The sequence below is a fragment of the Maylandia zebra genome, linkage group LG7, assembly GCF_041146795.1.
Source record: "Maylandia zebra isolate NMK-2024a linkage group LG7, Mzebra_GT3a, whole genome shotgun sequence".
Lineage (NCBI taxonomy): Eukaryota > Metazoa > Chordata > Actinopteri > Cichliformes > Cichlidae > Maylandia > Maylandia zebra.
In genome coordinates, this window is record NC_135173.1 from 3,794,169 (window position 1) to 3,819,091 (window position 24,923).

At 43.3% G+C, this 24,923-nt stretch overlaps 1 protein-coding gene across 3 annotated transcripts in view; it reads right to left on the reverse strand.

Annotated features, from left to right (window-relative positions):
• hipk2 (homeodomain interacting protein kinase 2) overlaps window positions 1-24,695 on the reverse strand; it is a 67,205-nt gene extending 42,510 nt beyond the window's left edge. For 2 of the 3 annotated variants that reach the window (XM_004568287.3, XM_004568285.3), the window contains exons 1-2: window positions 24,320-24,694; window positions 7,845-9,024 (exon numbers count right to left, since the gene is read on the reverse strand). In XM_004568287.3, coding sequence (XP_004568344.2) covers window positions 7,845-9,024; window positions 24,320-24,338 — 1,199 coding nt within the window. In that variant the 5' untranslated portion in view covers window positions 24,339-24,694. Of the gene's footprint in view, window positions 1-7,844; window positions 9,025-24,319 lie in introns of all 3 variants that reach the window. The other variant, XM_004568286.3, reaches the window with a different exon arrangement.
• Window positions 24,696-24,923: the final 228 nt, after the last annotated feature.

Below are 24,923 nucleotides of genomic sequence, written 5' to 3' on the forward strand. Positions count from 1 at the left end.
TCTCTTGATCTTTTGGGTCTTTTTTCTTCCCTTTTTTCCAGTTTTTTTTATATAGTGTTTCTTTTTTTATCTGCACCCTCACTGGAACACTTCCTTTGCTTCCTCCGTGAGCTGATATATAGCATCTTAATGCTCTTTTGGTGCCTCCCAGCTTGTGCGCCTAATAACCAGCTGAACCCAACAGACAATCTGACGCTCTTCGCTCATAAAACGCTGGGATTAGTCTTCAAAGCTTAGTGGCTAAGCACACAGAGAAAGTTCATTAGTTTGCAATGCCCTTCTTTATGAAATTTAGCAATGTAGTACTCTGAATTAACCAATAAAATTCACACCACTTCAGCCTGTCTGCAAGACGTCTCGAAAGCAATGGGTTTGCTCAGAAGTCGACCAAAACACTCTTGGATGCCGCCCCATTCCTAATGCTAACCCTTTTAATATTTAACCAGGATCCAATACAGGAGTAATTATTTTTCCAAACAAATTACGCCTCAGGCCAAAACCACCGCAATCTGATACACCACAGCGATACATTCCCCGTCACAAGGCGCTATTAGTCATTTTAAATTATTTATCAAGCTCGGGTGAAATAGGATTTTCTTGAGACCCATTTTATGACAAGAATAGAGCTTCAAAAGAATCTAGAGCAGCTTTTATATTCCAAAAAAGCTATTTTTATGAGAAGCTCCTCTGGCTCACCTTCAGGAACCCCTGGGGACATCCACATGTGACACAAGGTCAAAAAAAGAATTAAAGTGCTGACGTCAGTTATGCCAAAAGTTTGCTAACAGATGGCTACATCAAATCTTTGTTTTCCTGAGAGTCGAGCATTGAACGTCCGATAAACGATAGAAAATTCCTGTTAACAATCACTGTGTTAAATGCATTCAGAACTAAAGCAGGGAAACTTTTCCACGTCACCCATCAAACCTAAATGCTTGTTATTCAGAGTGTTATAAAAGCGATAAAAGTGCAGTGTTAATAATCAGACTCTAAAAGTCACATAGCATGTTGCTTTATGACTTTATGAGCGGTGCTGAAAATAGCCTGTGTGGTAAGAACAGAGCCTCGTTTAATTCTGCCATCTGCAATGAAACAGAGCAACGTTTTTATAGAGCGACAACTGTCACCATGAAGATGAGCTGTGGTCGAACATGTTCTTTCAAACCAGTAAAAACAGGAGGGAGACGCGGGACGTAAAAGCAAGGAGATAAATTTGTTAAAACGGTAGTTTCGAGAAAATCAAATTACTGTGTTTGTCCAGGGACGATACTAAATACAAACTGATATGGAGATGGTGGGGTGGGGCTAATCAAAGCCTCATTTTCCCTCCATACAGGGGCCCCAGCTGGCTCGACGAGTAATGTAGAACTCTGCCCATTTGCCTGCCAGAAAATTAGCCAAACTATTTACCCTCATATATGCACATTAGCGAATTCCTGCAATTGAGAAAACAAATGTGTCTGTTTTGTTCTGTAGAAAACTTTATGGGAGCCTGCATGGGCCTCTGCACACCAGGCATTCTCTGTCATGGGGCAATCAGTCCACACACACACACAGCCAACTGCTGGTCCCCACTGACCACCCCCCAGTACTCCCAGTCTTCTCCCCAGCTGGACAGCTATTGCTTGTATCACTCTCTCAGTGTGTGTTGTTGAAATTCTCCCTTTTCGACTCTCTTCACAACACTCTGTAATTAGACCACTTTGAATTTCATCACATGGCCTGCCTTAAATTAGGAAATTCAAGGTCCCAAAATGAACATTTCGCTTTTTTTCCTCTCTTTGACAAGTCTCACTGCCCTTGCTGCATATTTTCCATCGTGGTGTTAGCTTTTAAATATTCATGCAAGTGGATGGAAGAGGCGAGGGGGGTGGGGGTGAAGGAGAGGAAGGCAAGGGGGGGTGGCAGAGAAGAGAAAGGGAAGGAGAGTGGGAAGGAGCCAAGACACCATGCGGTGGTGGGGGCTGCTCCCTTACTGGAGTTCCCTGTGGAGGGATAGTGGGCATACAGGAATGGCGGAGGGAGGGGATCAGCAGGAGGCCTCATGATTTATTTAGACCCGGGGGCACCTGTGCCAGTCAGACGCTGATGGAAGCTATCACCCTGCCAACCCGCTGGTGCTTGAATCGGGGAAATTAAAAAAAAGGCAGACAAATCTGTGGCAAAGAGGAAAACTACTATAGGACTGCTGCTGTGAGAAATTTCACCTGTCCTGTTAATGATTTTCAGGCTCAAATGAGAAGAAAAATCTATTGTTCGGCAGACAAAATCATACAAGCCCGGCGATTTTAATGGGCCCCCACTTCATAATTTTAACAGCAACGCTACGCACACGTGTAAGGTTGAATAAGTTGCCACTTGTGCGGTGCCATCATTTGCTAAACAGCCCAAAAGCTTTGTTGAGGAAAAATCCTGTGTTTCAAATAAGCCAATCAATATAGAGCAGCAAGATTGCAGCCTTAGTGAGTCTGAGTGGGCGGCTTGCTGTGTTTTATCAAGGCAGCTTAATTTCCGTCAGCTTAATATCCTGGGAAATGTATGGAAATTGAACTGTGAGGGAGAACAAAGACAAGAAGCCAGGATAAAACGATGTGGAGAAACTTAGAGAGCACCGTCTTATCATAGAAACACTCGGTCCCACACTAGGTGTGTTCACACACACACACACACACACACACACACACACACACACACACACACACACACACACACACACACACACACATCCATCATCAAATGCCTCTTCAACAGTCAAATATTTCCCATGTATTATTTGCAAGGCTGACTGTCAGTTTCAGACTGCTGTATATATTCCAATCCATATGCTTGACTACTGGTAGTTAATTAGCTTAGCTGCTACATGTCTCCTGCTTCCTGACTGCTCTGTGGAGACACATGGAGGAGCTGCCCAGAGGCAAATTATAAATGAGAAGCAGGTTATTAGGATTCTGTCATGCATACTAAGGTGTTATGACTGTCATAAAAAGCACCATGGTGAATACACAGGCCAGTAGTCCTGATAATAACTAATGACTTCAGCATTCACAGTCAACAACAAAAGGTTGGCCTTGGCCCTTACTGGTCACAAGCTCCACACATGAAGCTAAAAATACATCAACTCGAAAGTCAGCAAAAAGAAGTACCGGTGTTCAACAGCCACTCAGTCAGGCTGAAGCTAATGAAAGTCATTTGCATTAGTAATAATCTGCCACTGCTTGGGGTAAGCGTGCACTGTTCCAGGCATTGGCAAGGAATGCAAAACAACAGCCCTCTGCAACCTGGCCCTCCACCTTCCTCCGTCCCTCAACCCTCTTCTACCTTACTTTTACTTTCTTACAATCTTCCCATAAGCAACACCAGCGCTACAAACAGCAACGCCACTACTAAGCTAATGTGCCTTTCCCCCTTTTTCCAATGTGTCTTTTCCTCCGTAGCAACCCGATCCTGCCATTTACCTAGTTTTCTCTCCCTCCCTGGCACATACACACGTACACTTTAACACACGCTTCATAGAACAGTAACTAATAGCAACCTCATTCATTAAAACACCCCTTGATGTTTCGCACGGAGGCAGGGTAAATGTGCTGGAACGCCTGTCCTGTCTGTCTGATTGTGTGACGCTAAAAACAGATAGAGAGATAGACAGACAGGTGGAGCAGAGACTCATCTTAAACTCAGCAGAGACTGCACCACCCGTGATGGAGACGGATCTATATTTAATGAGTTATTAACATCAAGACGTAAACACGGTGGAGTCGTGGATACTACGAATTAGCCGTACCTAGCTTTACTGCCAACATGAATACAGAAAACACAGAGAGTTACATAATATTAATAGTCAAGTTTCCATTTGGGAAGCATTAAGATCTCTTCTGCCAGAAGCCTTTAGCCTCAAACTGATAACACTGAGAGTACACAGACCCTGGCCACTTCAGATCACTGGTCGCATCAACAAGCCCATTCCTCTTTCTCTTAACTCACTTTCCTTTCACTCACAGTGTCTAATAAGCTAACTCCTCAGGCCTCTGTACCTCTGCACTGTATATTAAGTCTCTGATCCTTAGTCTATGGTGTTCATTTGTCATGTGTAAGTATGACTTCTATAATGTGTTCAATTTAAATAACAGGTGCAGGCTGGGAGGTTCTGACATGCGTGCAGCGTGTGCAATGCAGCTTCGGGCTTCTGGGTTGTTAATATTAAGATTTTTAATTACTAGAGGAAATGACTCGGTCTCCGTCTCTGCACCCCTGTCTTGTGGCACTTGAACAAATCGGTGTAACACATCCACTGTGTAGAGAGAGAGCCTTTGTGTGTGTGTGTGTGTCTGTGAATGCATTCAAGTGTTACACTATTTTGTTAAATGCAAAAATGAGCATAAGGATGAAAAAGGAAAGAAATGAAAAGGAAGCTGGAGAAAGATTTCTCGCCTCCACCCACCTAACCGCTCACTGCATGCTCCTCTAAGTGTTCAGTATGTCTAAACAATCTACGGAGAGAAGTCACATGAAATGTAACCAAGTCTCAGACACATATCAATTTGTTAATTGTTGTGGTACATGTATGAAAACAGATGCTTTGGGTTTTACTTACTCAGGTTTTCAAATGATCTCTGTGGGTTTGCACCTTCCAACCACGTGCACAATTCTGTTTGAGGAGCATTAGACTATGAAAAGTGGTCTTTGGAACTACTTTCTACCAAATATTTGGAGCACTATCTGAACTAACAGCATAGAACGTACAGCATTCAAATTTCTATTTATTTTTACTGTAAAACTGATGGAATAAGTGATTTTTTAGCAGGTTTTAAGTCATATACCAAAACATATGTATAAAGAAAATCTAGAAATGTAAAACACGGCTATTATTTGCATGATTTGATCTTAAAATATTACAAATAGGAAGCCAAATAGCAGCTTCAGTTCTTGCAGAATCTGTTGGTAAAAGAAAATATTTTTAGTTTCTAGTCTACGTGCGAGTTCTGTTACATAGTCACACTTTTATCTGCATTCCTAAACAATGGCAAAGTCATCGGATGTGAGTCTGCGATGGAGATCAAGCAGGATAAGAACTTGTGTCTCCACCAATCCCTGCCCCTGTGCGCACCTCCCTTTCTCTACCAGCAGTCATCACGAGGTCTGCTGCTAGCAGCTGAACTGCCTCAGGAAACTTTACATAAACTTTAATAATGTCTTGCTGCATTCCACCCATCTCATGGCCTTAATCCGAAGAGATAAACAGGGCAAAAATGCCCAGCTGGGACAACACAATAATCCCTTTATCTGACACAGGGTAAGCTTGACTAGCCAGATTACCTGTTACATCATTAGCTACAGGAAACAGGGGAGAGGAGGAAGAAGAAGAAGAAATTAGGATAACCAGCAATAGGTCACGCAGTGATGTAATCAAGACGAAAAGACCACAGAATCCTTAAGAAAAGGACAGAAAGACTGTGCTGTTTCATAATATACATAATCGTAAAAGTATAGGAGTCCTGCAGATGGGCCTCTTTGACGAGGATAGATGAGCTTGGTGACATGACCCTGTATTTGCTAAGCACTGAAGCAAATGCAGTTGAAACTCTAGGAACCCTGAGAGCTGTTCTTGTTTACTTTGAATACTGGTATTTTATTTGCATAACTCAACCTTGTGGAAAATCCATAACTCATTGCAAGGCTGTTAAAGCACATGTAACGTCAACAGCAAACAATATCGGTGACGTCCAAAACACAAACAGCTGCATGTGAGGTTTATGAAATTAGCAGACGGAAGCAGTTAAATAATTTCCCCCAGGGATCAATAAAGTATTCTGATTCTGATTCTGATTCTGATATCAGCGAGTTTGGAAGTCTGTAATGTCCGAACGGGGCTTAAGAATGTTTTACAGTCTTATTCATATACAAAGAATGAAAATGAGACAAATAAGAAAAACAAATACACGTTTTATTGAAATCAAAGAATACAACACAGGGATGCGGTTACTATTGTGTGATACTGAGCCAGCTTTCTGGAGCCGTGCAAGCACACCTGTGTGTAATCTCCACCCTTTAAAGGTGCAGGCAACAGAAACGGCCTTGCTATCTCCTCATCAAAGATGGTTTGATGTTCGCCACTGAGCTTTTGAACTCACTCTGAACTCTACCCGCAGCCAAAGTTTGTTTGTGGTCCAAAATGCATACAATGTTAAAACACCCCTAGTGTTCATTTCCCATGAGCTCATTTTTTGAATTAGACGGAAAGGCTTGCCTGATTTCACACAATCAGTTCTGGTAAAGCACACGTATTATTAAAACAGTCATTACGAAGTACAGAGATCCCTGTGACACCTTATTCCCTCCCAGAGCTTTACACCAGGGTCACCAAGTACCCGCTCAAGGCGTTTGACGGATTCTCTGATCAACATGAGACTTTCTTTCCCCTTTTCTGCTGCTAAGAGTGCACGAAGGGATGATCTCTTCACTCACCTGCACTCTTTACACCCAAGAAAACAAACAGGAGCATTTTATAACCTCCTTGTTGACCTACAGCAAGGAGCAACAACAGGCTAACAGCGGTGTTTACTTCAGGATGAGCTACTTAAACCGATATAGCAGCACTCCCTTGCTGACATGAGCAACACAATTCCCACGTAGGGATCTTAATGTAATATATGCTGCTTTAAAAGTCAGTTAAGCAGAAAGAATAACAACAAAAACTATCGGTCATTTAAAATAATAGACTTGTCAAATGTGCCAAAATGATTTAATGCTGTAGATACACAAAGTCTGAATCCCATGTCTGTTCATTTGCTCTGTTGTAACCTTTGCCATCTTTCAACAGGAAACAATGATCTTCTCTGTAACACATTTAAAAACCCAGCGATAAACTGTAAAGATAACAAAAGCAAGCTCTTCTATCAACAGAATCCACTCAGTGGAGACCACAAACTTCTCCCAACAGAATCTGCACTATGCACAGTTGTAAAGCTACCACCTGTGTGTGAGATCTCTGTGTGGGTCTGCGTGGTACCGTAGCTGACACACACACCTGTTCGTCTTCCTGAGGCCTAAACAAAGCTCCTCTATGTACAGACAAGAAGACGATTTGACTCCACGCACACTTCAGGCTCTGCTAAAACCCAATCACACTATTTACTATGGGTAAAAATGATTTTTTCAAAAGTACTGAGAGAAGAAAGAAATGCTGCCCAGAGAGAGTCATCTGGTTCTAATGCAGGGCCCACTGGTGTGGATTACAAGCACATATTACAGGAGAACTCCAGCTGACCCTCGTCTCTATCCTGGGGGAAATGGAAGCCAGCTACGGTGATGGGGGGGTAAGGGTCTGGGCAGTAGAAGGGTGAATTGAAACTTGGGGATAGATTGCTACCTCACATGATTGTGGTCCGTCTTTCAAATTCTCTCTGTGAAAAACAAACAAACAAACAAACAAAACAAAAAAAGGAAAACCACGAAATTCTCAATGGCACCAAACAGTGAAATGGCTTTAGATATGCTCTGTGGTTTCTTATGTCTTTACTAGAGTCTCAGCAGGTCTTCTCTATTCATCAAAGTAACACTAAAGCATGGTTGGTGTTGTTTTGTCCTGCCCCGACTCTTTTTTGATTTTTGTTTCTTCTCAGTAAGCCTTTGAGTTTTATTACCCTGTCTTCTGTCGGAGAAATTTAACTAGGGGGGTAAATAAGTACAAGAAAAATAATGGTACAAAGAGAAATCTTCAGGGGAAACTCAGAGGGTAACAACAGATTTGGATGTTTGGCCCAATAAAGAACAATCTTGAACAAACAGAAAGAAGCACGTTGTATCTGCAGTCATACATATAATAGCTAACTAGCCCGATCTCTTACCTGTAGTATCTGGACTGTAGATAAGTGGAGCAGACCGCTTTGGACACATGGCTGGCTGAGCCAAAGTCGATGACTTTGACCCTGTAGGGCTGTCGAGATGGGTCCACCAGCATGATGTTCTCTGGCTTCAAATCAGCATGTATCAGTCCTAGGCTCTTCAGTTTCATTAGCGCTGTGGCCACTTGCTGCAGCACCGGTCTGATGTATTTGAGAGGCAGAGGGCTGAACTTGTTCTGCTTGAGGAAGTCGTACAGGTTCTGCTCCAACATCTCAAATACCAGGCACGTGTGGTTCTTGTGCTGGAAGCACTCGTAGGCCCTCACAAAGTTGTAGTCATCTGCGCTCTCCGTGCTGAGACGTGCCAGGATGCTGACCTCGATCTGACCCTGCCGTGCATACGATGGGTGGTTTTTTAAGATCTTGATTGCCACTATCTCGTTTGTGCCCCTCTTCCAGCATTTGACCACCTGCCCGAAGGTTCCTCGTCCCAAGAACTCCAAGACTTCGTAGGTGTTGGTCATGGAGCAGAGCACCTCATGCTGCACCAGCTGGTAGTCTCCCTCGTTGTTGGAGCCGCTGTTCTTGGATGTTGCTGTGGAGGTGGCTGTGGCCACCGTAGCCACCGTGGCTCCGCTGGCTGCTCCGTTCTGGATCATCGGTGGGCCGTGCTCCTCAATGATCTGCACGCTGCTGTTGTTGTCAAGCTCTTCGCTCTTGCGTTTAAGCCCACATCGCTGATAGGTGTCTAGGAGACTGACTGTGCTGCGGCGCGTCAGGTTGTGAACACCAACCCCACCACCCACACCACTGCCACCTCCGCCACTTCCACTACCGCTACTGTTGCTGCTGCTGCCTCCACCCCCGCCACCCAGCAGAGACCCCACGGCCCCCGAAGTGCTGCTGGCTGAGGCGACCACAATGTGGCCCGCGGTGGCTGGGAAGACGAGAGCCTGCTCGTAGGGCAGGGTGGAGCTGGCGACCTGCAGGGAGCTGTTGATGCCTAGGGGGCCGCTGGTGGCCGACACGTTCTTGCTGCTGTTGTGGCTGTAGGCTTTGCTGTGTGTGCCGTACCCTGTCATATCCCAGTTACAACTTTGCTCCACCTTCAGTTTCTTCACGCTAAAGAAGGCACTTGACTGGAGAGTGTGAGGGGAGAACACTTGCACTTGCGAGGCCATACCTGTGACAAGAGAGGAACGGAGGGGGAGGAGCAAGAAAGACAGGAGGGGGATGAAAGTGAGAGGTTAGGAATATGAGAGTGCCTGCAACACGAGTGGTAGCAAGAAGCTTTAAATAAAGATAGCTTGGGTCAGAGCAGGTCATTAAAACACCAAGCATACATATATGCTGATACATCGTCATGCAAACCCACTGCACTTTTCAACATCACGGTAAATGAACGCTTATAAAATAATCATCCATTATAATAAATGGATCCACAGATTTAAACCCACTGATGAAAAGACTTATTAACCATTAAAATGTCATCAAGCATTTGTCGCTTCGGCATCAAGTTGTTTCTCAGAAGTGCTGTTATCTAACACTTGGTAGTAAAACATCCGAGCCTAGATCATTAAATCTGAAGCCAAATTGTTTTTGAATGCAATGCGCAGTAATGGAGGGTTTCTTTTAAATATATTTGTTATATAACATAAAAATGCCAAAAGGTTTAGCCAAAAGATAAGAAGATTTAGACTGAGCAGTGCTTATGCAAACCACTGGTTCATGCAAAGGAAATGCCATTTCCCCACTGTTCCCATCTGCGGCAAAGTAAATAGGCTCAGTGAATAGTAAAAGAATACCCTTTTCATCGGACACTCCACAGAGACAGAGGAGCCGTATGAAATCATATATAAAAGTAGGAGCACAATAAGTGTAAGTGAATGATTGCAATTTCCTTCCCCACCACTCAGCCCAGCCCTGCCACTTACTGGTACACAATTACTCACTTTGGGGAAGGTAGTGGAAGAAATTTTGCTCAAGTAACTATGAAAACAGGAGCGAGAGGGACTCAACTCCCTCTCAACCACAGATCCTGAAGTCAACAAAACAAAAGCAAAACTGCAGCGAGGCTGTGCTCTGAACTCCTGGGAACAAGCTGCCTCAGAATAAGCAAAAGCTTCTCCAAGCAAACAACTGCCCAAAAATAGTTCCTTTCTTTATCTCTTTTTGCAAACAGGCTTGTTTGTAGCATCAAAATGATTATTACAGCACGAGATTATATGAGACTTGTACTAATGATATGTTTAAATAGTTTCCAGTAAACCCAAAATTAGTTTACTGCTAACAAACTAAGAGCTTCCACCTGGCCTTGCCAACGCCCACACACACACACACGCGCGCGCGCGCATGCACAATTAGGCCACTGCTGATCAACTGATGCACGATTCCAAGATTATTACCGCCACAACATGCACACAACACTAGCAACCCTTAAACGTTGTTTACTGCTGGAAAAATTGCTGCTTTGTGTGTTTAATAGACATCTTGGAAGCTGGAAAGTTTTGCTGTGTTCAAAGATAATTAAAGGACCACACTCCCCCCGAAACGGGATGACTTCTATAATTGTGGACTATGTTGTGTGGACAGAAAGCATTGAGGAGAGGACATGACTGGTCACTTTGTCATTATTAGCTCCTTTCAGTGATGATGATGATTAATTCAGTAGGATGCTGGCAGCCCTCCACTATACTTTGCTTCATTTGTTTATTTTAACTCTCATGACCTCTCTTCCTCCTGCTTTTGTGGGGTGTTTTGGGTTTTTTTAGGTTCTCCTCTGCCCTTGCTTGGACGTACTATTTATCTCTTTGTTCATCTGGTCTTAGCCCTAATGCGGCAGGATTGAAGGCAGAGTGCACATTACAGTGCTCGCTGTAAGCTTGGCAAGTGTTGCACAGTAGCAGATAGCACCTCCGTGTAGCAGTTATTTAGAGGCTTAGCCATGTTATCAGCACATATGTTGTCTGAAAAATCATTAATGTGTAGAGTTTTTTTGTAGTTTAAGTGGTCACACCTGGTAAGTTCAGGTCCAGACTCGCAGGTAATGAAGAACGTCCGCTTGGCTATTAGGGGCAAGGCTCTCTGCTAATCACATAAGCCCTGAAGGCCAGATGTCACTCCTTGGATTACCAATTCCTGTGTCTGGACTTTACGCTAAAAATAATTTGAATGATGCATTGCGTCACAGAGCAGTGTCAACAGTGTGTGACTGAGAGCCTGAGAGGATAATCACAGGCACAGACTGATGAGCACAGAGATGGATGGACGGGCACAGAGCCAGCCTGTTTCTCGTATGGAAAATTCCAACATTACATATCTGCCAGCGTGATTGTGGATAGTTCAAGGTTTTACAAGGCCAGATTGGGCTTGCTGCTCTTGCATTCGTATCACACGAATTCTTCCTGAACCGTGATCTTAATCACTCATTGACTCCCTGTCAGTTTGAACCCTGTGGTCAAAGAGTTCAGTTAACATTGTCGACACAGTGCAACGAACTGAAGGCCAAGCCTGTTTGTCTAAATTGGGGAAGGGCTCTGAAAAATAGCCAACAAAAATCTTTAGAAATGTACAGGAAACTCTTGAAATTCAGCTTTGTCTGTCGAGATATTCGGCACAGCTAAAGCTAAAAGTAACAACAGTTTAAGAGCCTTGTGCAGAAAACAGATAAGTAATTAAATGAACTAAACATAAAAGGTCAAATGGCTGGAATGTTATCCCATGACAACATACGCAGGAAACAATGTGACCAATTATACTTCATTTCCAAGGCAGCACCAGTCCTCATGAATCAGTCTTCACCTTGAATGAAGTTTAAAAGTATTTATGATTCAGAATCTGAACAGCCTCTGTCAAAAGACTTTCCCTTCAAATGGTCCTCTTGAACTTTAGCTAAATTTGTGAACTCTGTGCCAAGCAAAGAACAGCAAAGGTCCATTGTTGTACATTTACAATGCTGGAATGCCTTCAGTAGCCAAGGCTGTCCATTTAACATACCTAAAGGAACTCTGTGTGTCCCGCACACTGCAATTAAGCATACCACAGAGGCATTTTCCCTTGTTTAGAGGCAGCATGTTGAAATGGTAATAGTCAATGTTTTCAGAGAGATTACTTCTCTGTCAGGGGTTTGTTAATCTTCTTTTTGGGAGTATCAGGGTCGTTCTGCATGCCATGTGAGGGTGAGAGATGGACTGAAAGGGAGGGGAGAAGAATAGAGCGTGGAGAGCTGGGGCCATGAGTGGCCCTCACATTCTAGCCTGTGACCTGCTTCTGTTTGCTGCCTTTTATTAAACCTGTCATTTATACTCTTTTGACAACTTGGCAGAGTTAAACACCAACAAACCAACCAAATAGTCTTTTGTAATTACGAACAGTCTTATAAAACTCGATTACTGCTCAGCTCACCCATGGTTATTCTCAAATATCTATGCTTTTATAGAAATCCTCATTTAAAATGGCTTAATGTAATGTAAATGTAATCTTTTTGCAGTTTGCAGGAAAAACGAATGAAAAATAATTCTAAGAAATTTAAATATTTATCATTCACTAGAGTTCCTGTTCCGTGCTCTCTCTGTACCCAAAGGACCGAGCAGAGCGAGACACAGTACCAGGACACCAACAATCACCTGGGAGACAGAAACAGGAGTCAGGTCTGTCTGGTTGATGTCTCCTGGCCTGGTTATATTTGGACTACTTCCTGAGGCCTAATGGCTACTGACACCAAAAGAGACACTCTGGTGACCCTGTTGCTTTACTGGACATCTCTTTGTCTGCGGACTGGAGGGTGTTGGGTGGTAGGCCAAGTCGCTGTCTAAAGAAGTGACTTCTGCCCGTCTAGACAAAGCATTATCTCATTCTTAGCTGCGTGTTTGCATGATTGTGCTCCTCCTCATACCATTTTTTAGATAGAAGACAAAATAAAACATTCAGTGTTATTCTGGTGCCCAGAAGAGCTGCTCTTGTCAAAGACTCTATACTGTGTCTATACTATTTACAAAAATGGACCTGTCCAACAAATTGAAAAACCTGCTGTAGCTCCAGTGACTTTGTGGCCAAATGCAACAGTGAACACGACACTGCAGAGGAAAATCGTGTCCATGCAGAGGTTTTTAGCCTGTGTTCCTGCCTCCTGCCTGAGTTCTGTCCTCTGTGGGAGAGCTGGAGCTTGACTCTGCATGGTCTCTCTCCCTTTCTGTTTTCCCCCCTCTCTCTCTCTCTCTCTCTCTCTCTCTCTCGAGGCCACTATTGACCATCCTGTCTGCTTTTTTAGCTCTCTCATCTCTGCTTATTTATAGAATAATGCATCAGAAAAGCTTGTGGGGAGTTGCTGTCATGCAGGCTGCTGCTCCATCAGGCTTTGCGCTCTTTCTGACTACAATATTTGACCAGTTGGAAGCGCCTCATCACGTCTTTTCACTCTCTTACAAACACACAAAAGAGTACAATCTAGCATATGGGCAGACCGAAAGGCAAATATGAATACTGTTTCACAGATAAACACAGCACTTTTTAAACTGAAAATCAACAACATGCCAGCTGTAAATGTGACACTCCCTCAACTCTCCCCTTCCTGGAAGCAAACAGCCAAAGATACAACATGTTGTGTTAGCTGCGAGATAACATGTTCACTCAGAGCTTGTTAAAATGCACATGCGTAGATACATAAACATGAACACACACATGTGTCCACACGTGAGTGCGTGCAGGAGCACAGATACAAAGGAGTGCATATGGCTCCACATATTTCAAAGCAACTGATGAAAAACAACAATCTGAATTTATTACCTTTCTTAGCGCCTACCTAAGCTACGACACTTTGAGTATTCGAAGTTCAAATGTTAACACTTTTGTTGTAAAAGTCAAAAACCTACTACCCCAGGACAACTGTGGGCAGATAAGGAAGCAGTTATCCATGTTGTAAATGTGGTCATAAAACGGCTGGTGCGAGAAAAAACATTTATACTGCTAGGTCAGCCTAACCAGCTGCTGAACAGGGTGGAGGAGAGGAAGAGGAGATGAGGAGGAGAAGCACGAGTGGGAGGAAGAGGAGGGTGACAGAGTGGGTTTGCTTGAGCTTATTAATCGAATCACGAATGTGTGCACTAAACTTCCTTCGCACCAAAAGAAAGAAAGAAAGAGTTTGGTGCAGGGAGGGGAGCTAAAAATTTACCCAACCGTGAACCAATGGCACCTGTTAACACAAGGCTTGACTACACTGCCAGTGACATCCACTGTATGCCTCAAGCTGTGCTGCTTTGACTACAGCTCCAACACAGCGCAGGCAGGGCCACGCAGAGCCGAGCGCACGATAAGCAGCCGCTCTCCACAATGCTTATCATTTAAACACAGTAAGAAACAACCCGCTAAACCGTACTTCCTCTTATGTCATTAGGCTTCACAATGACACAATGTAATATAATGAGATCAACATACGTGAACTACAGGCCAAACCAGTAACCAAACATAGCAAACAATGGGGGAGGACATACAGATGAGTGTAATGTGGGAGAAAGCACTGTAAAATGGCAAATTGATTTGAGAGCAGCCAGAGCACTATGGATTATTTTCTGCAAACTGCTCTGGTATCCAGGAGCTCTTTGTTGTGAAAGTGAATGGCGGCCTTTTTGCCGGTCTTGCAGCGCACCTCAACCTGCCCTTTTAAAAGGTTGCCACTTAATTTAAGCAGACAGAAGATATGTAAACGCAAAATGTAGTTAAATGATGGTGCGACGCACATGTCCGTATGCAAAAATGCTCAAAGCCAGGTTCCTGTTGAGTGCAAATCAACATTTTAGTCATTATTCAAAGTAATGCTCGTAGCACAAAAGACTAAAGCAACAATTCACAGATGCAAATCTCGATTTCATTTCTAAAGCCTCGAATTATAATAACAGATTTCTTCTTTTTTAATTGTTTTAAATGCTCTTGACGCAAGATATATTTTGAGCAGGAATTCTTATAAGTTCATCTGAGCCATAACCATAACAACCAAAGTGTTTACTCTTTTTTATATTGTACAGTAAATACTATTTGCTGTTGGTAAAACAAAGGAACTAAGAGTAAAATAGAAAGATATTTTTGAAACGATGGTCCTCCCGGCCCTGTCCCATGGAACAGGCTACCGCACACTGGTTTCGTATATGTTTAGGACATTTGTGTAACTTTACGATTAACTGGTCGCTCTGTGGATTTCTGCTAAAGGCATCTTAGCTAAGCAGCAACAAGTGTCATGAAAACACCACCCCAAAATACACTTGCACACACACTCAGGGGAATTAATTTGTTGCACACATTGAAAACCCAGCGGTGAACCCAACTAAAGGAGGAACCAGTTGAACCTGAACATGCACCTGGGGACCAATCAGGCAAAGGCAGAGCCATCACTTCCCGTATTTCCAAAACACAGCTGTATTCAAACTTGCAAACGGATGGCTTAAAAAAGAAATCTGGATATCTGACACCTTATTTCTCATCAAGTAAAAGGAAAATAAAGAAGAGCCACTTTGTCTCATAACGATAAGTGATGATGGTGGCACGTGAATCCCACTTTTTACTGGTTCAAATACAGTAGACACAGGAAGAAACGGGCAATTTCGTCTATCACAAATCAGTGCTCTTTATAACCCCTACATGTAGATGGATCCTGTTCCTGGTATTACCTTCCTATCACAGAGAGGCTGGAGATGGTGCACATGCTTCCCCCGGCAACGAGATTGTGTGATATTTCAGGGGTGTGTGTGAATCTGGTGCTCAGGGCCTATTAAGGCTACAGATCAGACTAATTTTGGCTACATGCCTTTAAGATGCCTCAACATGTACTTGTGCCTCATACAGCAGGTGACTCATCAATATGCATGCTTAATAAAGTGTTTTAATCTCTTAATCTCTCTTCATCTTCTTTTCAAAACATTATTCCTGGTGTCATTTCTCTTATTCTGTCTGTCAGTTCTTTGACAAAGTGAGGCCCAGCGCTCGATATATTCAAACAGCTTTTAAAAGATTATAGCGCACACGCAGACATGTGCTCTCATACCAATTTAGCAAGGCATATGTGTCCTTAATCCAACTGACAGTGTGTCGTAAACATGGCTGGTTGAGTCCTTCTGGCCACAGAGCTGAGGTAATAAATATCGCTAGCCAAGTCAGCCCACTGCGTCTGATTCAGTGTGAAAATCATGGCTTTAGCTGGTTATATTTACAGTGTCCTCAGAGTCTCAAATAGCAGCCAAACCCAGACAGGAAATGACTATTCTGACCATCAGTTTAACAACGTGCATAGGAAACACATATTTGAATTGGCGTGCATAAATGGTGACACCTTCAAAAGGAAAATCAGAGTTCTGTTTTGCTATTACAACAAACTCTGTTAAATAAAGCACATGGCATTCGGCGCTGCAACAGTTTGCCAGACTGGGTCTGATCTGTGCATCTATGTGAGATTTCTAAACTCAGTTTTGTGTAGCTGAGAAGAATTTTAACAGATGGAAAAGAGAGGTTGTGGGAAGTTAGTAAATAATGATTAATCAGTGTAAGATGCTTCACAATGAGAAAGAAGTGCCTGGTGTTTTGATCCAGACTTAAAAGAACTGGAGGAAGTTCATGCCATTGAGATGGACAACACTTCTTTACATCTTTCAATTTAAATGTCTGTGAATGGCAAACTCACACTCTGTCTATGTTTCACTGGGGCTTAATGAGGTAGAAATAACTGGCCTGGACTGGACGGTTGTGGAGCAGGGGGGGAAATAGAGCAGGTCCTCATAGCTAAAGGTCAACTTTTGGCCTTTTTTCTGGGCCAGCTTCTCTAAAAATGCTGGAATAGCGCAAACAAGTTGGTGTGTGTATTAGCAGCTGCTGTGCTCTGTCAGGGGAGCTGTGGAGGCAGACGCATCACTGGACTACACTGATCTCAGATGTAGGATGCAGATTAAATGAGACAAAGGGTAAAATCTGCGACCCCCACCGACACCTCCTCCAAACTCCCTCACTCAGAAACCACCCACGCAAAGTAACCACCACCACCATCTCTGTCTCCCCCCCCCACACCCATCCCGATCTCTCAGCCTCAGCTCCATTACCTCCCTCCTCACAATGCTCCCATACTTCTCCAGTCTACGTCACCCCCCATTTCAATGCCTTTTCCTTTCTCCATCTCTGTCTCTCAGACTGAATGCAGAGGTCAGTTCAAAGGGCTGCCAGGCAGAGCTGCTGGCTGGCCCTAATGTGCCTGAGGCTTTGAAGTGAGGAGTGAATCTAAAAGGTGTGTACCCTCTTTTATATACTGCGGCACAGCGATACAAACATGCACTGTGATTCCTGAACTCAGTTTATTCGTGTTTACCATGAACCAGTGTTAAAGCTTTTAATAAGCCTTGCGTAAATGCGAAACATAGAAGCTTTATTTGCAGAGCTTCTTCAGCCTTGCAGTCTATGCTACTGCTGTAAGTGTTCTGATATAAATATGATGGTTAACCCTTGTATGGTGTTCGGGTCTGTGAGACCCGTGTTCAGTTTTTTTCAAAAGAAAAATTAAACAATTAATTATTTTTTCACGTGTAAATGTGTTGTGTCTTTCCACTCACTCCACTTGATTATAACTGATTTATTTATAACATTTTATATAAAAGAAAAACGAGAAGCACATTAATTCATAAATGTGATCTAACAAAGGTAAAGGGAAAAAATTAACCATGTTTGCTGTTCATATGTCTTGTAATTGGGATGAAGTAAACATCTGTTGAGTAATTTAACATAAAATTGTTTGATAGTGTTAATTTGGAAAGCCAAAACTCTAGCGGGTCCACCAGACCCATGAACACTGGCTGAGTAACAAAAATACGAACACCACACAAGGGTTAAAAATATACTTTTTTATAGATGTCAGAGAATCAAATAAAACCAAAATTAAAGAAAAAACATTACTTTAAGTTTTTATAAAGATCAGAAATATTACGATTTTTCAATAAAAAGCCTCCGGCTGCCATTAAATAACTTTAATCATTCACTTATGCTGCGTCTCAATGTTACTGAGCCTCTTCCGGCGCACAGGTACAGCAAAAATGGAGGCATATTTCTTACAGTTGGGACACTTAGCTATTTGTCGTGCCAGCTGCAGTGTTATTAGAGGAGCCGCTGGAATGTCTAATTGAATCAATGACTTTTTAACGTCTCTCGCTCTCCACATTATCCCTTAAAAGCTCATAAAGAGTTGATCTCCAGCCTTTAGCAACAACAAAGACGTCATTTCCCTACATATGTGAATATTAAATAGATTTCATCACTGAAAGGTTTCTATCAACACATGTCATCATTTTACCTCCTGCTTCTTTTGATGTTTGATCCTTCTTAGTTTACTATTTATTGAAAATGATTTTCCACAGGGAACACAGCTATCCTGAGAGAATCCCAATCTGAACAAAACTGAGAAAGAAAACTTGAAAGGAAGTGGTGCCTATCTATAACAATGGCCACCTTATTTTCATTTCCGGTTCTGGATAATATGAGGATGTGTCATCGTAGCTTTCGTAGTAACTGAATAATGACAAACATGCAGCAAGTATAGAAACAGAAAAATATGATAAGATTATAGTGACTGAGTAAGTGCTGAACGACTATATATAAGGATGAACATGGGAGCAAAAGATGAAAAGGCTAAAGCTGCTCATTTCCATGCCTGTTGACTCTTTTGACTACCCCAGTTCTTGTCTGTTGCTGTCTCCTTTCTCTGCTCTGTGCCTTTTGCCTCCTGGCTCTGGACAGAAATGGGCTCAAGCACTCGTCTGAGCTTTGAAGTCCTTTGGTTATCAGCCAAGCGTAGCGCTGTACCTGCAGCCATCTGTGAAGGGGCCGCCAGCAGCCGCCCATCGCTCCACTTCCCTTCCATGACTGAGAGGGGCCAGAGCCAGGAGTGGTGATGGGGCTGGCAGCGGCACTAAGTCCATGTTGGCTGACCGCACATGGAAGAGCCTATAGCTATGTCAAAGAATACAGGTGCGTATACTCGAGTGCCCCAATCTTACTATTTAATTCGGTACTTCTGTGCTCGTTTTAATATCTGTCTGTAAACAGTCCCCTCTCTCCCCTAGCCTCATCCGCCCACCGTGCCTCTTTCCCTCGGAAGAGGAGAAAAATGTAGAGGTTATGAAAGGCTTGATTAAAAACTGCAAACCATTTTTCACTCTGCGCTTCACATAATATGAAGAGACGGTTTGGATCTTTTGTTTAAATGAAGTGGCTGTGAGTGCGGTAGCTGTCCTCCCCATCCAGCTGTAGCTCCGTACATCATCTGTTGCCCTTACAACACATGCTTTGTAGAACTTTTTTGTTTCATCATGTATGCATGTGCACTCTGAGTCAAGATGAATGGCCAGATGAGCTCGTGGTAAATACTGCCAGCACTGGCAGCTCTCTTCCAGAGAGTACAATGTCAGTTATACATGTGCGGGTGGGGTTGGGGTGTGTGCGCGTGTGTGGGGGGGGCATTATCACAAACAATACGATTACGACCTGCGACAGTGTGCACCAAAAACAAGGTGGTGGTTGGGTTCTGGGGGTTACTGATGGGATAATCAAATAATACAAACCAGGAGAGACCGAGCAAGGCGGGAGGCAGCGGGGGAGTCTGGGTGGGGGTTAGGGTTAGGAAGAACAAAAAAGCTACAGTAGCCAGACCTCTTCTCCAAAGCAGCCTCCAATTACACACATACAACGGGGCTTCCAATCTGGCCATCAGGCTGTTGCTGAAGTGTCACATGGGTACCATGTGTGCTGGCCAATGGCCTCTCGGCTTATCAACAAACAGAGCGGGATGGAAGGACAGATAAGAGATAGACGTGGGGGTGGGGCGGGGAAGCGCAGGGTGGGAACTGGAGGGGGTCGTGTGCGGATGATGAGAGATTGCAAAGTGAGCAATGAAATAAATAAAGTGCAGATCATTCTTATGCCGCACTGTGCAATATTTTTCACATACTGAAAAAGTATTAGACATGCTCAGCGTTTAAAGTGTTTTTCATGCTGTAAGAATCTCTTTGTAGTTACTATTTAATAGGCCCAAGTTAACAAAATGGCTTATTCACTCTGTGCTGTGTTGAGAAGTAGTCAAATGTTAACCTTTGTTTGAACTGTAGCTTTCATAGACGATTAAAGCAATAGATGCGTTACCAGTGCAGAGACTCCCAGCATCACGCCTTTTAACAGACAGTGATATATCACGGTAGTAAGAGAAGCTATTAAAAATGTTCTTAGATGCTGATCCTAAATTATAAGGAAACCTCTCTTAAAGCTACAAAATGTATCCACTGAGTAAAACCAGAAAACACCAATCTGTTTCCCGCCATATCTTCACGGTAGATTTTCAAAATTATTAATGCAAATAGACTTAATATTCCATGTAAAAGTCCAGCTCAGAGATGCTCGTTGACTCAGTCTCTTTTCCGACGCAGCCTGGAGCCGTTACAGTTTTAGTCAGAACCAGAGGCAGATGTTTCAAACAAGCTGACACCGTACACAATGTGAAACAAAAGTGGGGGGGAGTGCTTTCGCACATGCATGAAAACCAACAGGGAAATGCCTTGTGCAAGCACTCGGAAGGGTTAAGGCTCCATCGCAACCCATCTCCCTCTTCGTCTTTGAAAAAAACTAACTAATGTCAGCAACTGATGTGGTCTCCAAGTACAAGGACCTCGGCTGATTCTGGGGTTTGAACTATATGACAGAGGCACTAAAGCAGCACTGGCTGATGAGAAAATGAGAAATGCAAAGTTCTCTTGCATCGTAGTCACATTTCTTTCTTGCAAAAGAAAAGAAGTGGAAGAATGATGTGCTAGAGTCTTGGAGGCACTTCTACTCCAGAGAAATTTGCTGAAAACAGTATATGAAAACTTGAGCCTGTTGAAATAGCCTGCTCATATTGAAGGCTTGCTCTCCTGTGTCAGGCTGGCCTCTACTAACCTGTCATTTCAGCTTTGCCTCAACCACCGCTCCCCCCCAACCCTACCACACACCCATCTGTTCCCAAAACTCTCAGAGCACACCTGTGAACTATTTCAGAACATCAGAGAGCTCACATAGCCCCCGTCTTCATATAAAACTCACATTCTACCTCCCTCCAAAGCCTCTGCTTCTTCTTCTAAATGCTTTAACAAATCAATAGCGCAAAGAATCCCAAAACCCTGGATTTCACTTTCTTTTCAGATAGGAAGCTCTGAATAATGCAGAGAGCAATACTTGTGGAGACAGCTTATCCATTTTCATAAACCTTTCTGAACAAACCCCCTCTCAAACAAGTCATGAGGTGAGGACTCAGGTCAACAAAAAGATCAAAATGGCCACTGAATAAAAGCGGGGAAAAGAGAATCAGAATCAGAATCAGAATCAGAATACTTTATTGATCCCTGGGGGAAATTATTTAATTATTTAAGAGAGGTAAACATTCACAATGCTACCTACAAGGATCTGCAGTTCTGAAACTTTTTTCATGCGTGCTGTTTAAAGCCATTACTTATTAACTGTTTAGCTATCCTCCATCTCCAAGCTTGACTCTTTGTTCACTATGGACACTGAACAGCTAAACACACCACCCTGCTTGTCATAACAATCAGGAAGCGAGACTCTCCATCAGTTCCCCCGACTCTACCGTGGGGTGTGGCCCAGCAAGTGGCCGCAAAGGGCTCCATAGGGTTTTTCCTGCAATTCTAATCCAAGTTTAAAAAGCTGCAACCTTGGAGTCTGAGCCTGGGTTGTGGTCTGTGAGGAAGATATCAATCAAGCAGCTCCAAACAAGCGTGAGGGGGAAAGGGAGCCAGGCAGGCAGGGCTGAGGACAGTTTCTGAGAAACTCTTGCTCTCTCTGTCCTGTCTCTTTTCTCTGTCCTCAGTGGAGTAAGTTCCCCTCTTCAAGGGCAGGGTGCATTCCCCATACCAGGAAACCACAAGGTAATTCAAAGTCGCATTAACACATAATGGCTGCGCAGATGGATAAAACATTAATCTGCCTGTGATGCTGCAGCGCCTGTCACCACCGCCATCATCATCATCGGCTTCTGAGTCATACTCTGTCCATTTTTCCAGGCGGGAATGAATGAATCCACTCTGGAATAGTACTGCTTGACCTGTAAGCGGCAGATCTGCAAATGAAGTTGTTTTCCTGCCTGGTCCCCAGTTCTGCAGCTGTCTAATCCTCTTGCAGTTCTGCCCTACAAAAGGGTGATGGGTGATTGTGCAGGGACTCACAGACAGATAGAGACATATGCACATGCATGCATGAGCACACAGCAACACCCATATCTAGCCAGGCAGGCATGTTTGGCAGTGTCTGAATATTGGCTTTTCCACAGCTAGAGGCTGCTGGACCTGCTCAGCTCATCAGACATCCATCAAGGTGTCAGTTTGGGTTTTGAGACCAGGCTCCCAGGACGATCACACCGCTACCTTTTCTGGCAGCAGGTCTGCACGATGGCCTTCTATCTGGGCCAAGAAGGACTGAAGATAAACATTGAAAAAATATAGGCAAGAGAAAAACAACACAAATTGACACTAGCACAATGCCCACTGCCAGTCCTGAAAATCTCAGCCTTCTTTAAACAAATGCTTTCTCATAAGTGATTATGAATACGAGATCAGCAAACAAAAGCAAATGGGCTTTTCCTCAGTGTGCTTGACTTTAAACAATCAAAGGAAGTAGTCAATCACGTAGATTTAAGTTATTAGCTGCTCTGCAGACAAGCGGGAGTCATTAACATAATAGCCGATTTTCTTCTATGTGAAGCCCCCCCCCCACACCTATTTTCCACCGGAGACTTTGGTCATTTTCATGACTTCTCATAACACCCCTCCCCAACTCCGGGGAGGACAGGCAAGGTAATTAATTCCCCTTGCTGCCTCTTTCTCTTCTCTTCTCCTTCCCTCGGTGGTGAAGGGAAAAGCCAGGGAATGTAATTTACACTAATTACCTTTTGCATAGGAGTCTCATTTCAACTTTCCTTTTCATGTTGAAGCGCCAGAGTCTCAGGCTATGCCTCTAAGCTTCAACACCCCTAATGAAAAATCACTACAATATTGCTATAGGGACATAACAGCACACAGACAAGAGTTTGCAGGCACCTTATTGCGCTTCATGATGCTGTATATCCCCAAATGAGCCATCGTGTAACTCAAATATCCCTATTAAGACTCAGTTTTGCTCATGATAGTTCTCTAACGGCACTTTAAAGTGTGTTAAAAGTGTTACTTTGAACAGTTCTCTCTCTCAAAGTGAAAATCAGGGGTTCCGTTTAATGCCAGCAGAGGGACTATAGAGTGGACAAGAAGATAAGCAAACATGAGGCTGCTACAAACTAAATATGAGAAACACCAAGGCTCACCGTTTGCTTCTGCCACTATTCAATTTGTATAAGGATCTCATCAGTATGTATAGCTTACATCGTTGTTTCCCCTTTACTGCTCAGGGTTTTCTGTCCTTTTGTATATTAGATGAGCATCGCTACAGTTGCCTACTTCTGATTGATATGTAACTACTAATGAATTAAGTAAAAAATGTATATATACAACATCAAATTGCACGTAATTTAATTTTTCCGTTACCACTGCTTTGTCACTCCATTTAACCTCTAGGTATTATTTGTACAGTAGTTGAACCATTCACAGACCCAGATTTTGCATGCGCGGATTATAATGGACCGCTTGCATTGTTTTACATTTAAAGGCTTGCTAGTCCACCTTGCAACGACATTGCAGTCAACAATCACTGCGTTTGTGTGTGAATTGTTCTCTTGGAATAATAACAAAAACGCACGGCAGCAAATAATGTAAGGGTACGGGGTAGTATTCTCTCAATTGGATTAGTCACAGCCAAATGCTGCAGCGATAGCTAATATGCTGTATTTAAGGCTGCATATCGTTTCCGGAACATAAATACGTATGTGAATCAATACCCCGAGGTTGACGAAGCGTTAAAAGTCAGATAGCCTAGTTTTTAAACTGATGTGGGGAGATGGGAGATAGAAGAATGAATGCAGGCGAAACTGGGACCGATCGGTCTCCGACCTTCTATCATTCCCTCTCCCTCTTCAAGCAACGCTAAAGAAATTTCTACCAGGAACAAACACGAGCACAAATAAACGTCCAAGTGTACGGAGAGTGGTAAATGTACCGTGGCCTAAACATATACTTATCTTTGACCTTATTCTGGAGGTTTGCAACCTCATCAGCGCGATTTTAACGGACACAGCTCAGACTGGCACCCCGATCTGACTGAGCCTTCACTAAAGCGCTAAGGCAAAAAAGCTGCCGGCGATCTGACAGTCGGCTCGTGTAAGGTTTAGAAAATCTAATATTAATACAGGTTGCATGATTTTGGCAAAATGAGAGAGCTTGCAACGCATCTTTCCTCCTACGTATGAGCCGCAATTCAGTTGTACCACGATTGACACAGTACACAGCAGCACTGGAGGGGAAAACAGCACGTTTTCCAAACCACCTTACCTTCGTATACAGGGGCCATCGGTGCAAGGATTTCTGTTATTCATGGCAAAAAATAAAGCGATATTTCTGTTCAAAACTCAATAAAAATCTGCCATCTTGAAATGTTGATGAGAGGGTCGACGCGGTCTCCTGCATTACTGGTCCAGTTCATTAGTGAGGAAAATACTCATAATTCATATCCAGGCGTTTTCAAAGCTAGGGTCCGATGCGAGGCGAGCGACAGACGACAGGCTGTGCAATTCAAATCCCACCCGCGGTGTGTTTCTGTGGGCTCAAATGATGAGCCACGATGACAGGTTTACTTCAGCTATTGTGCGACATGTCTGTGGAGTGAGGAGTCTCTGCAAAAGTTGCAGTGGTCAGAGCGCAGCGAGTTTGGTGTGCAGCGAGAGTCGAATGACGATCGAATCGATGAGGCAGACCCTGAATGTGTGTGTGTCTCTCTCTCCCCTCCCTCTCTCTTTCTGTCTGTCCATAGCAAAAAAAAACAAAAAAACTTTGGGTATAATAACACTACTACTACTACTGATAATAAAATATTCTTTATATTTTGTGTAATGATTAAAATAAGCTTCCAGATTCAGGGCGCTGGGCGCTTTTAAAA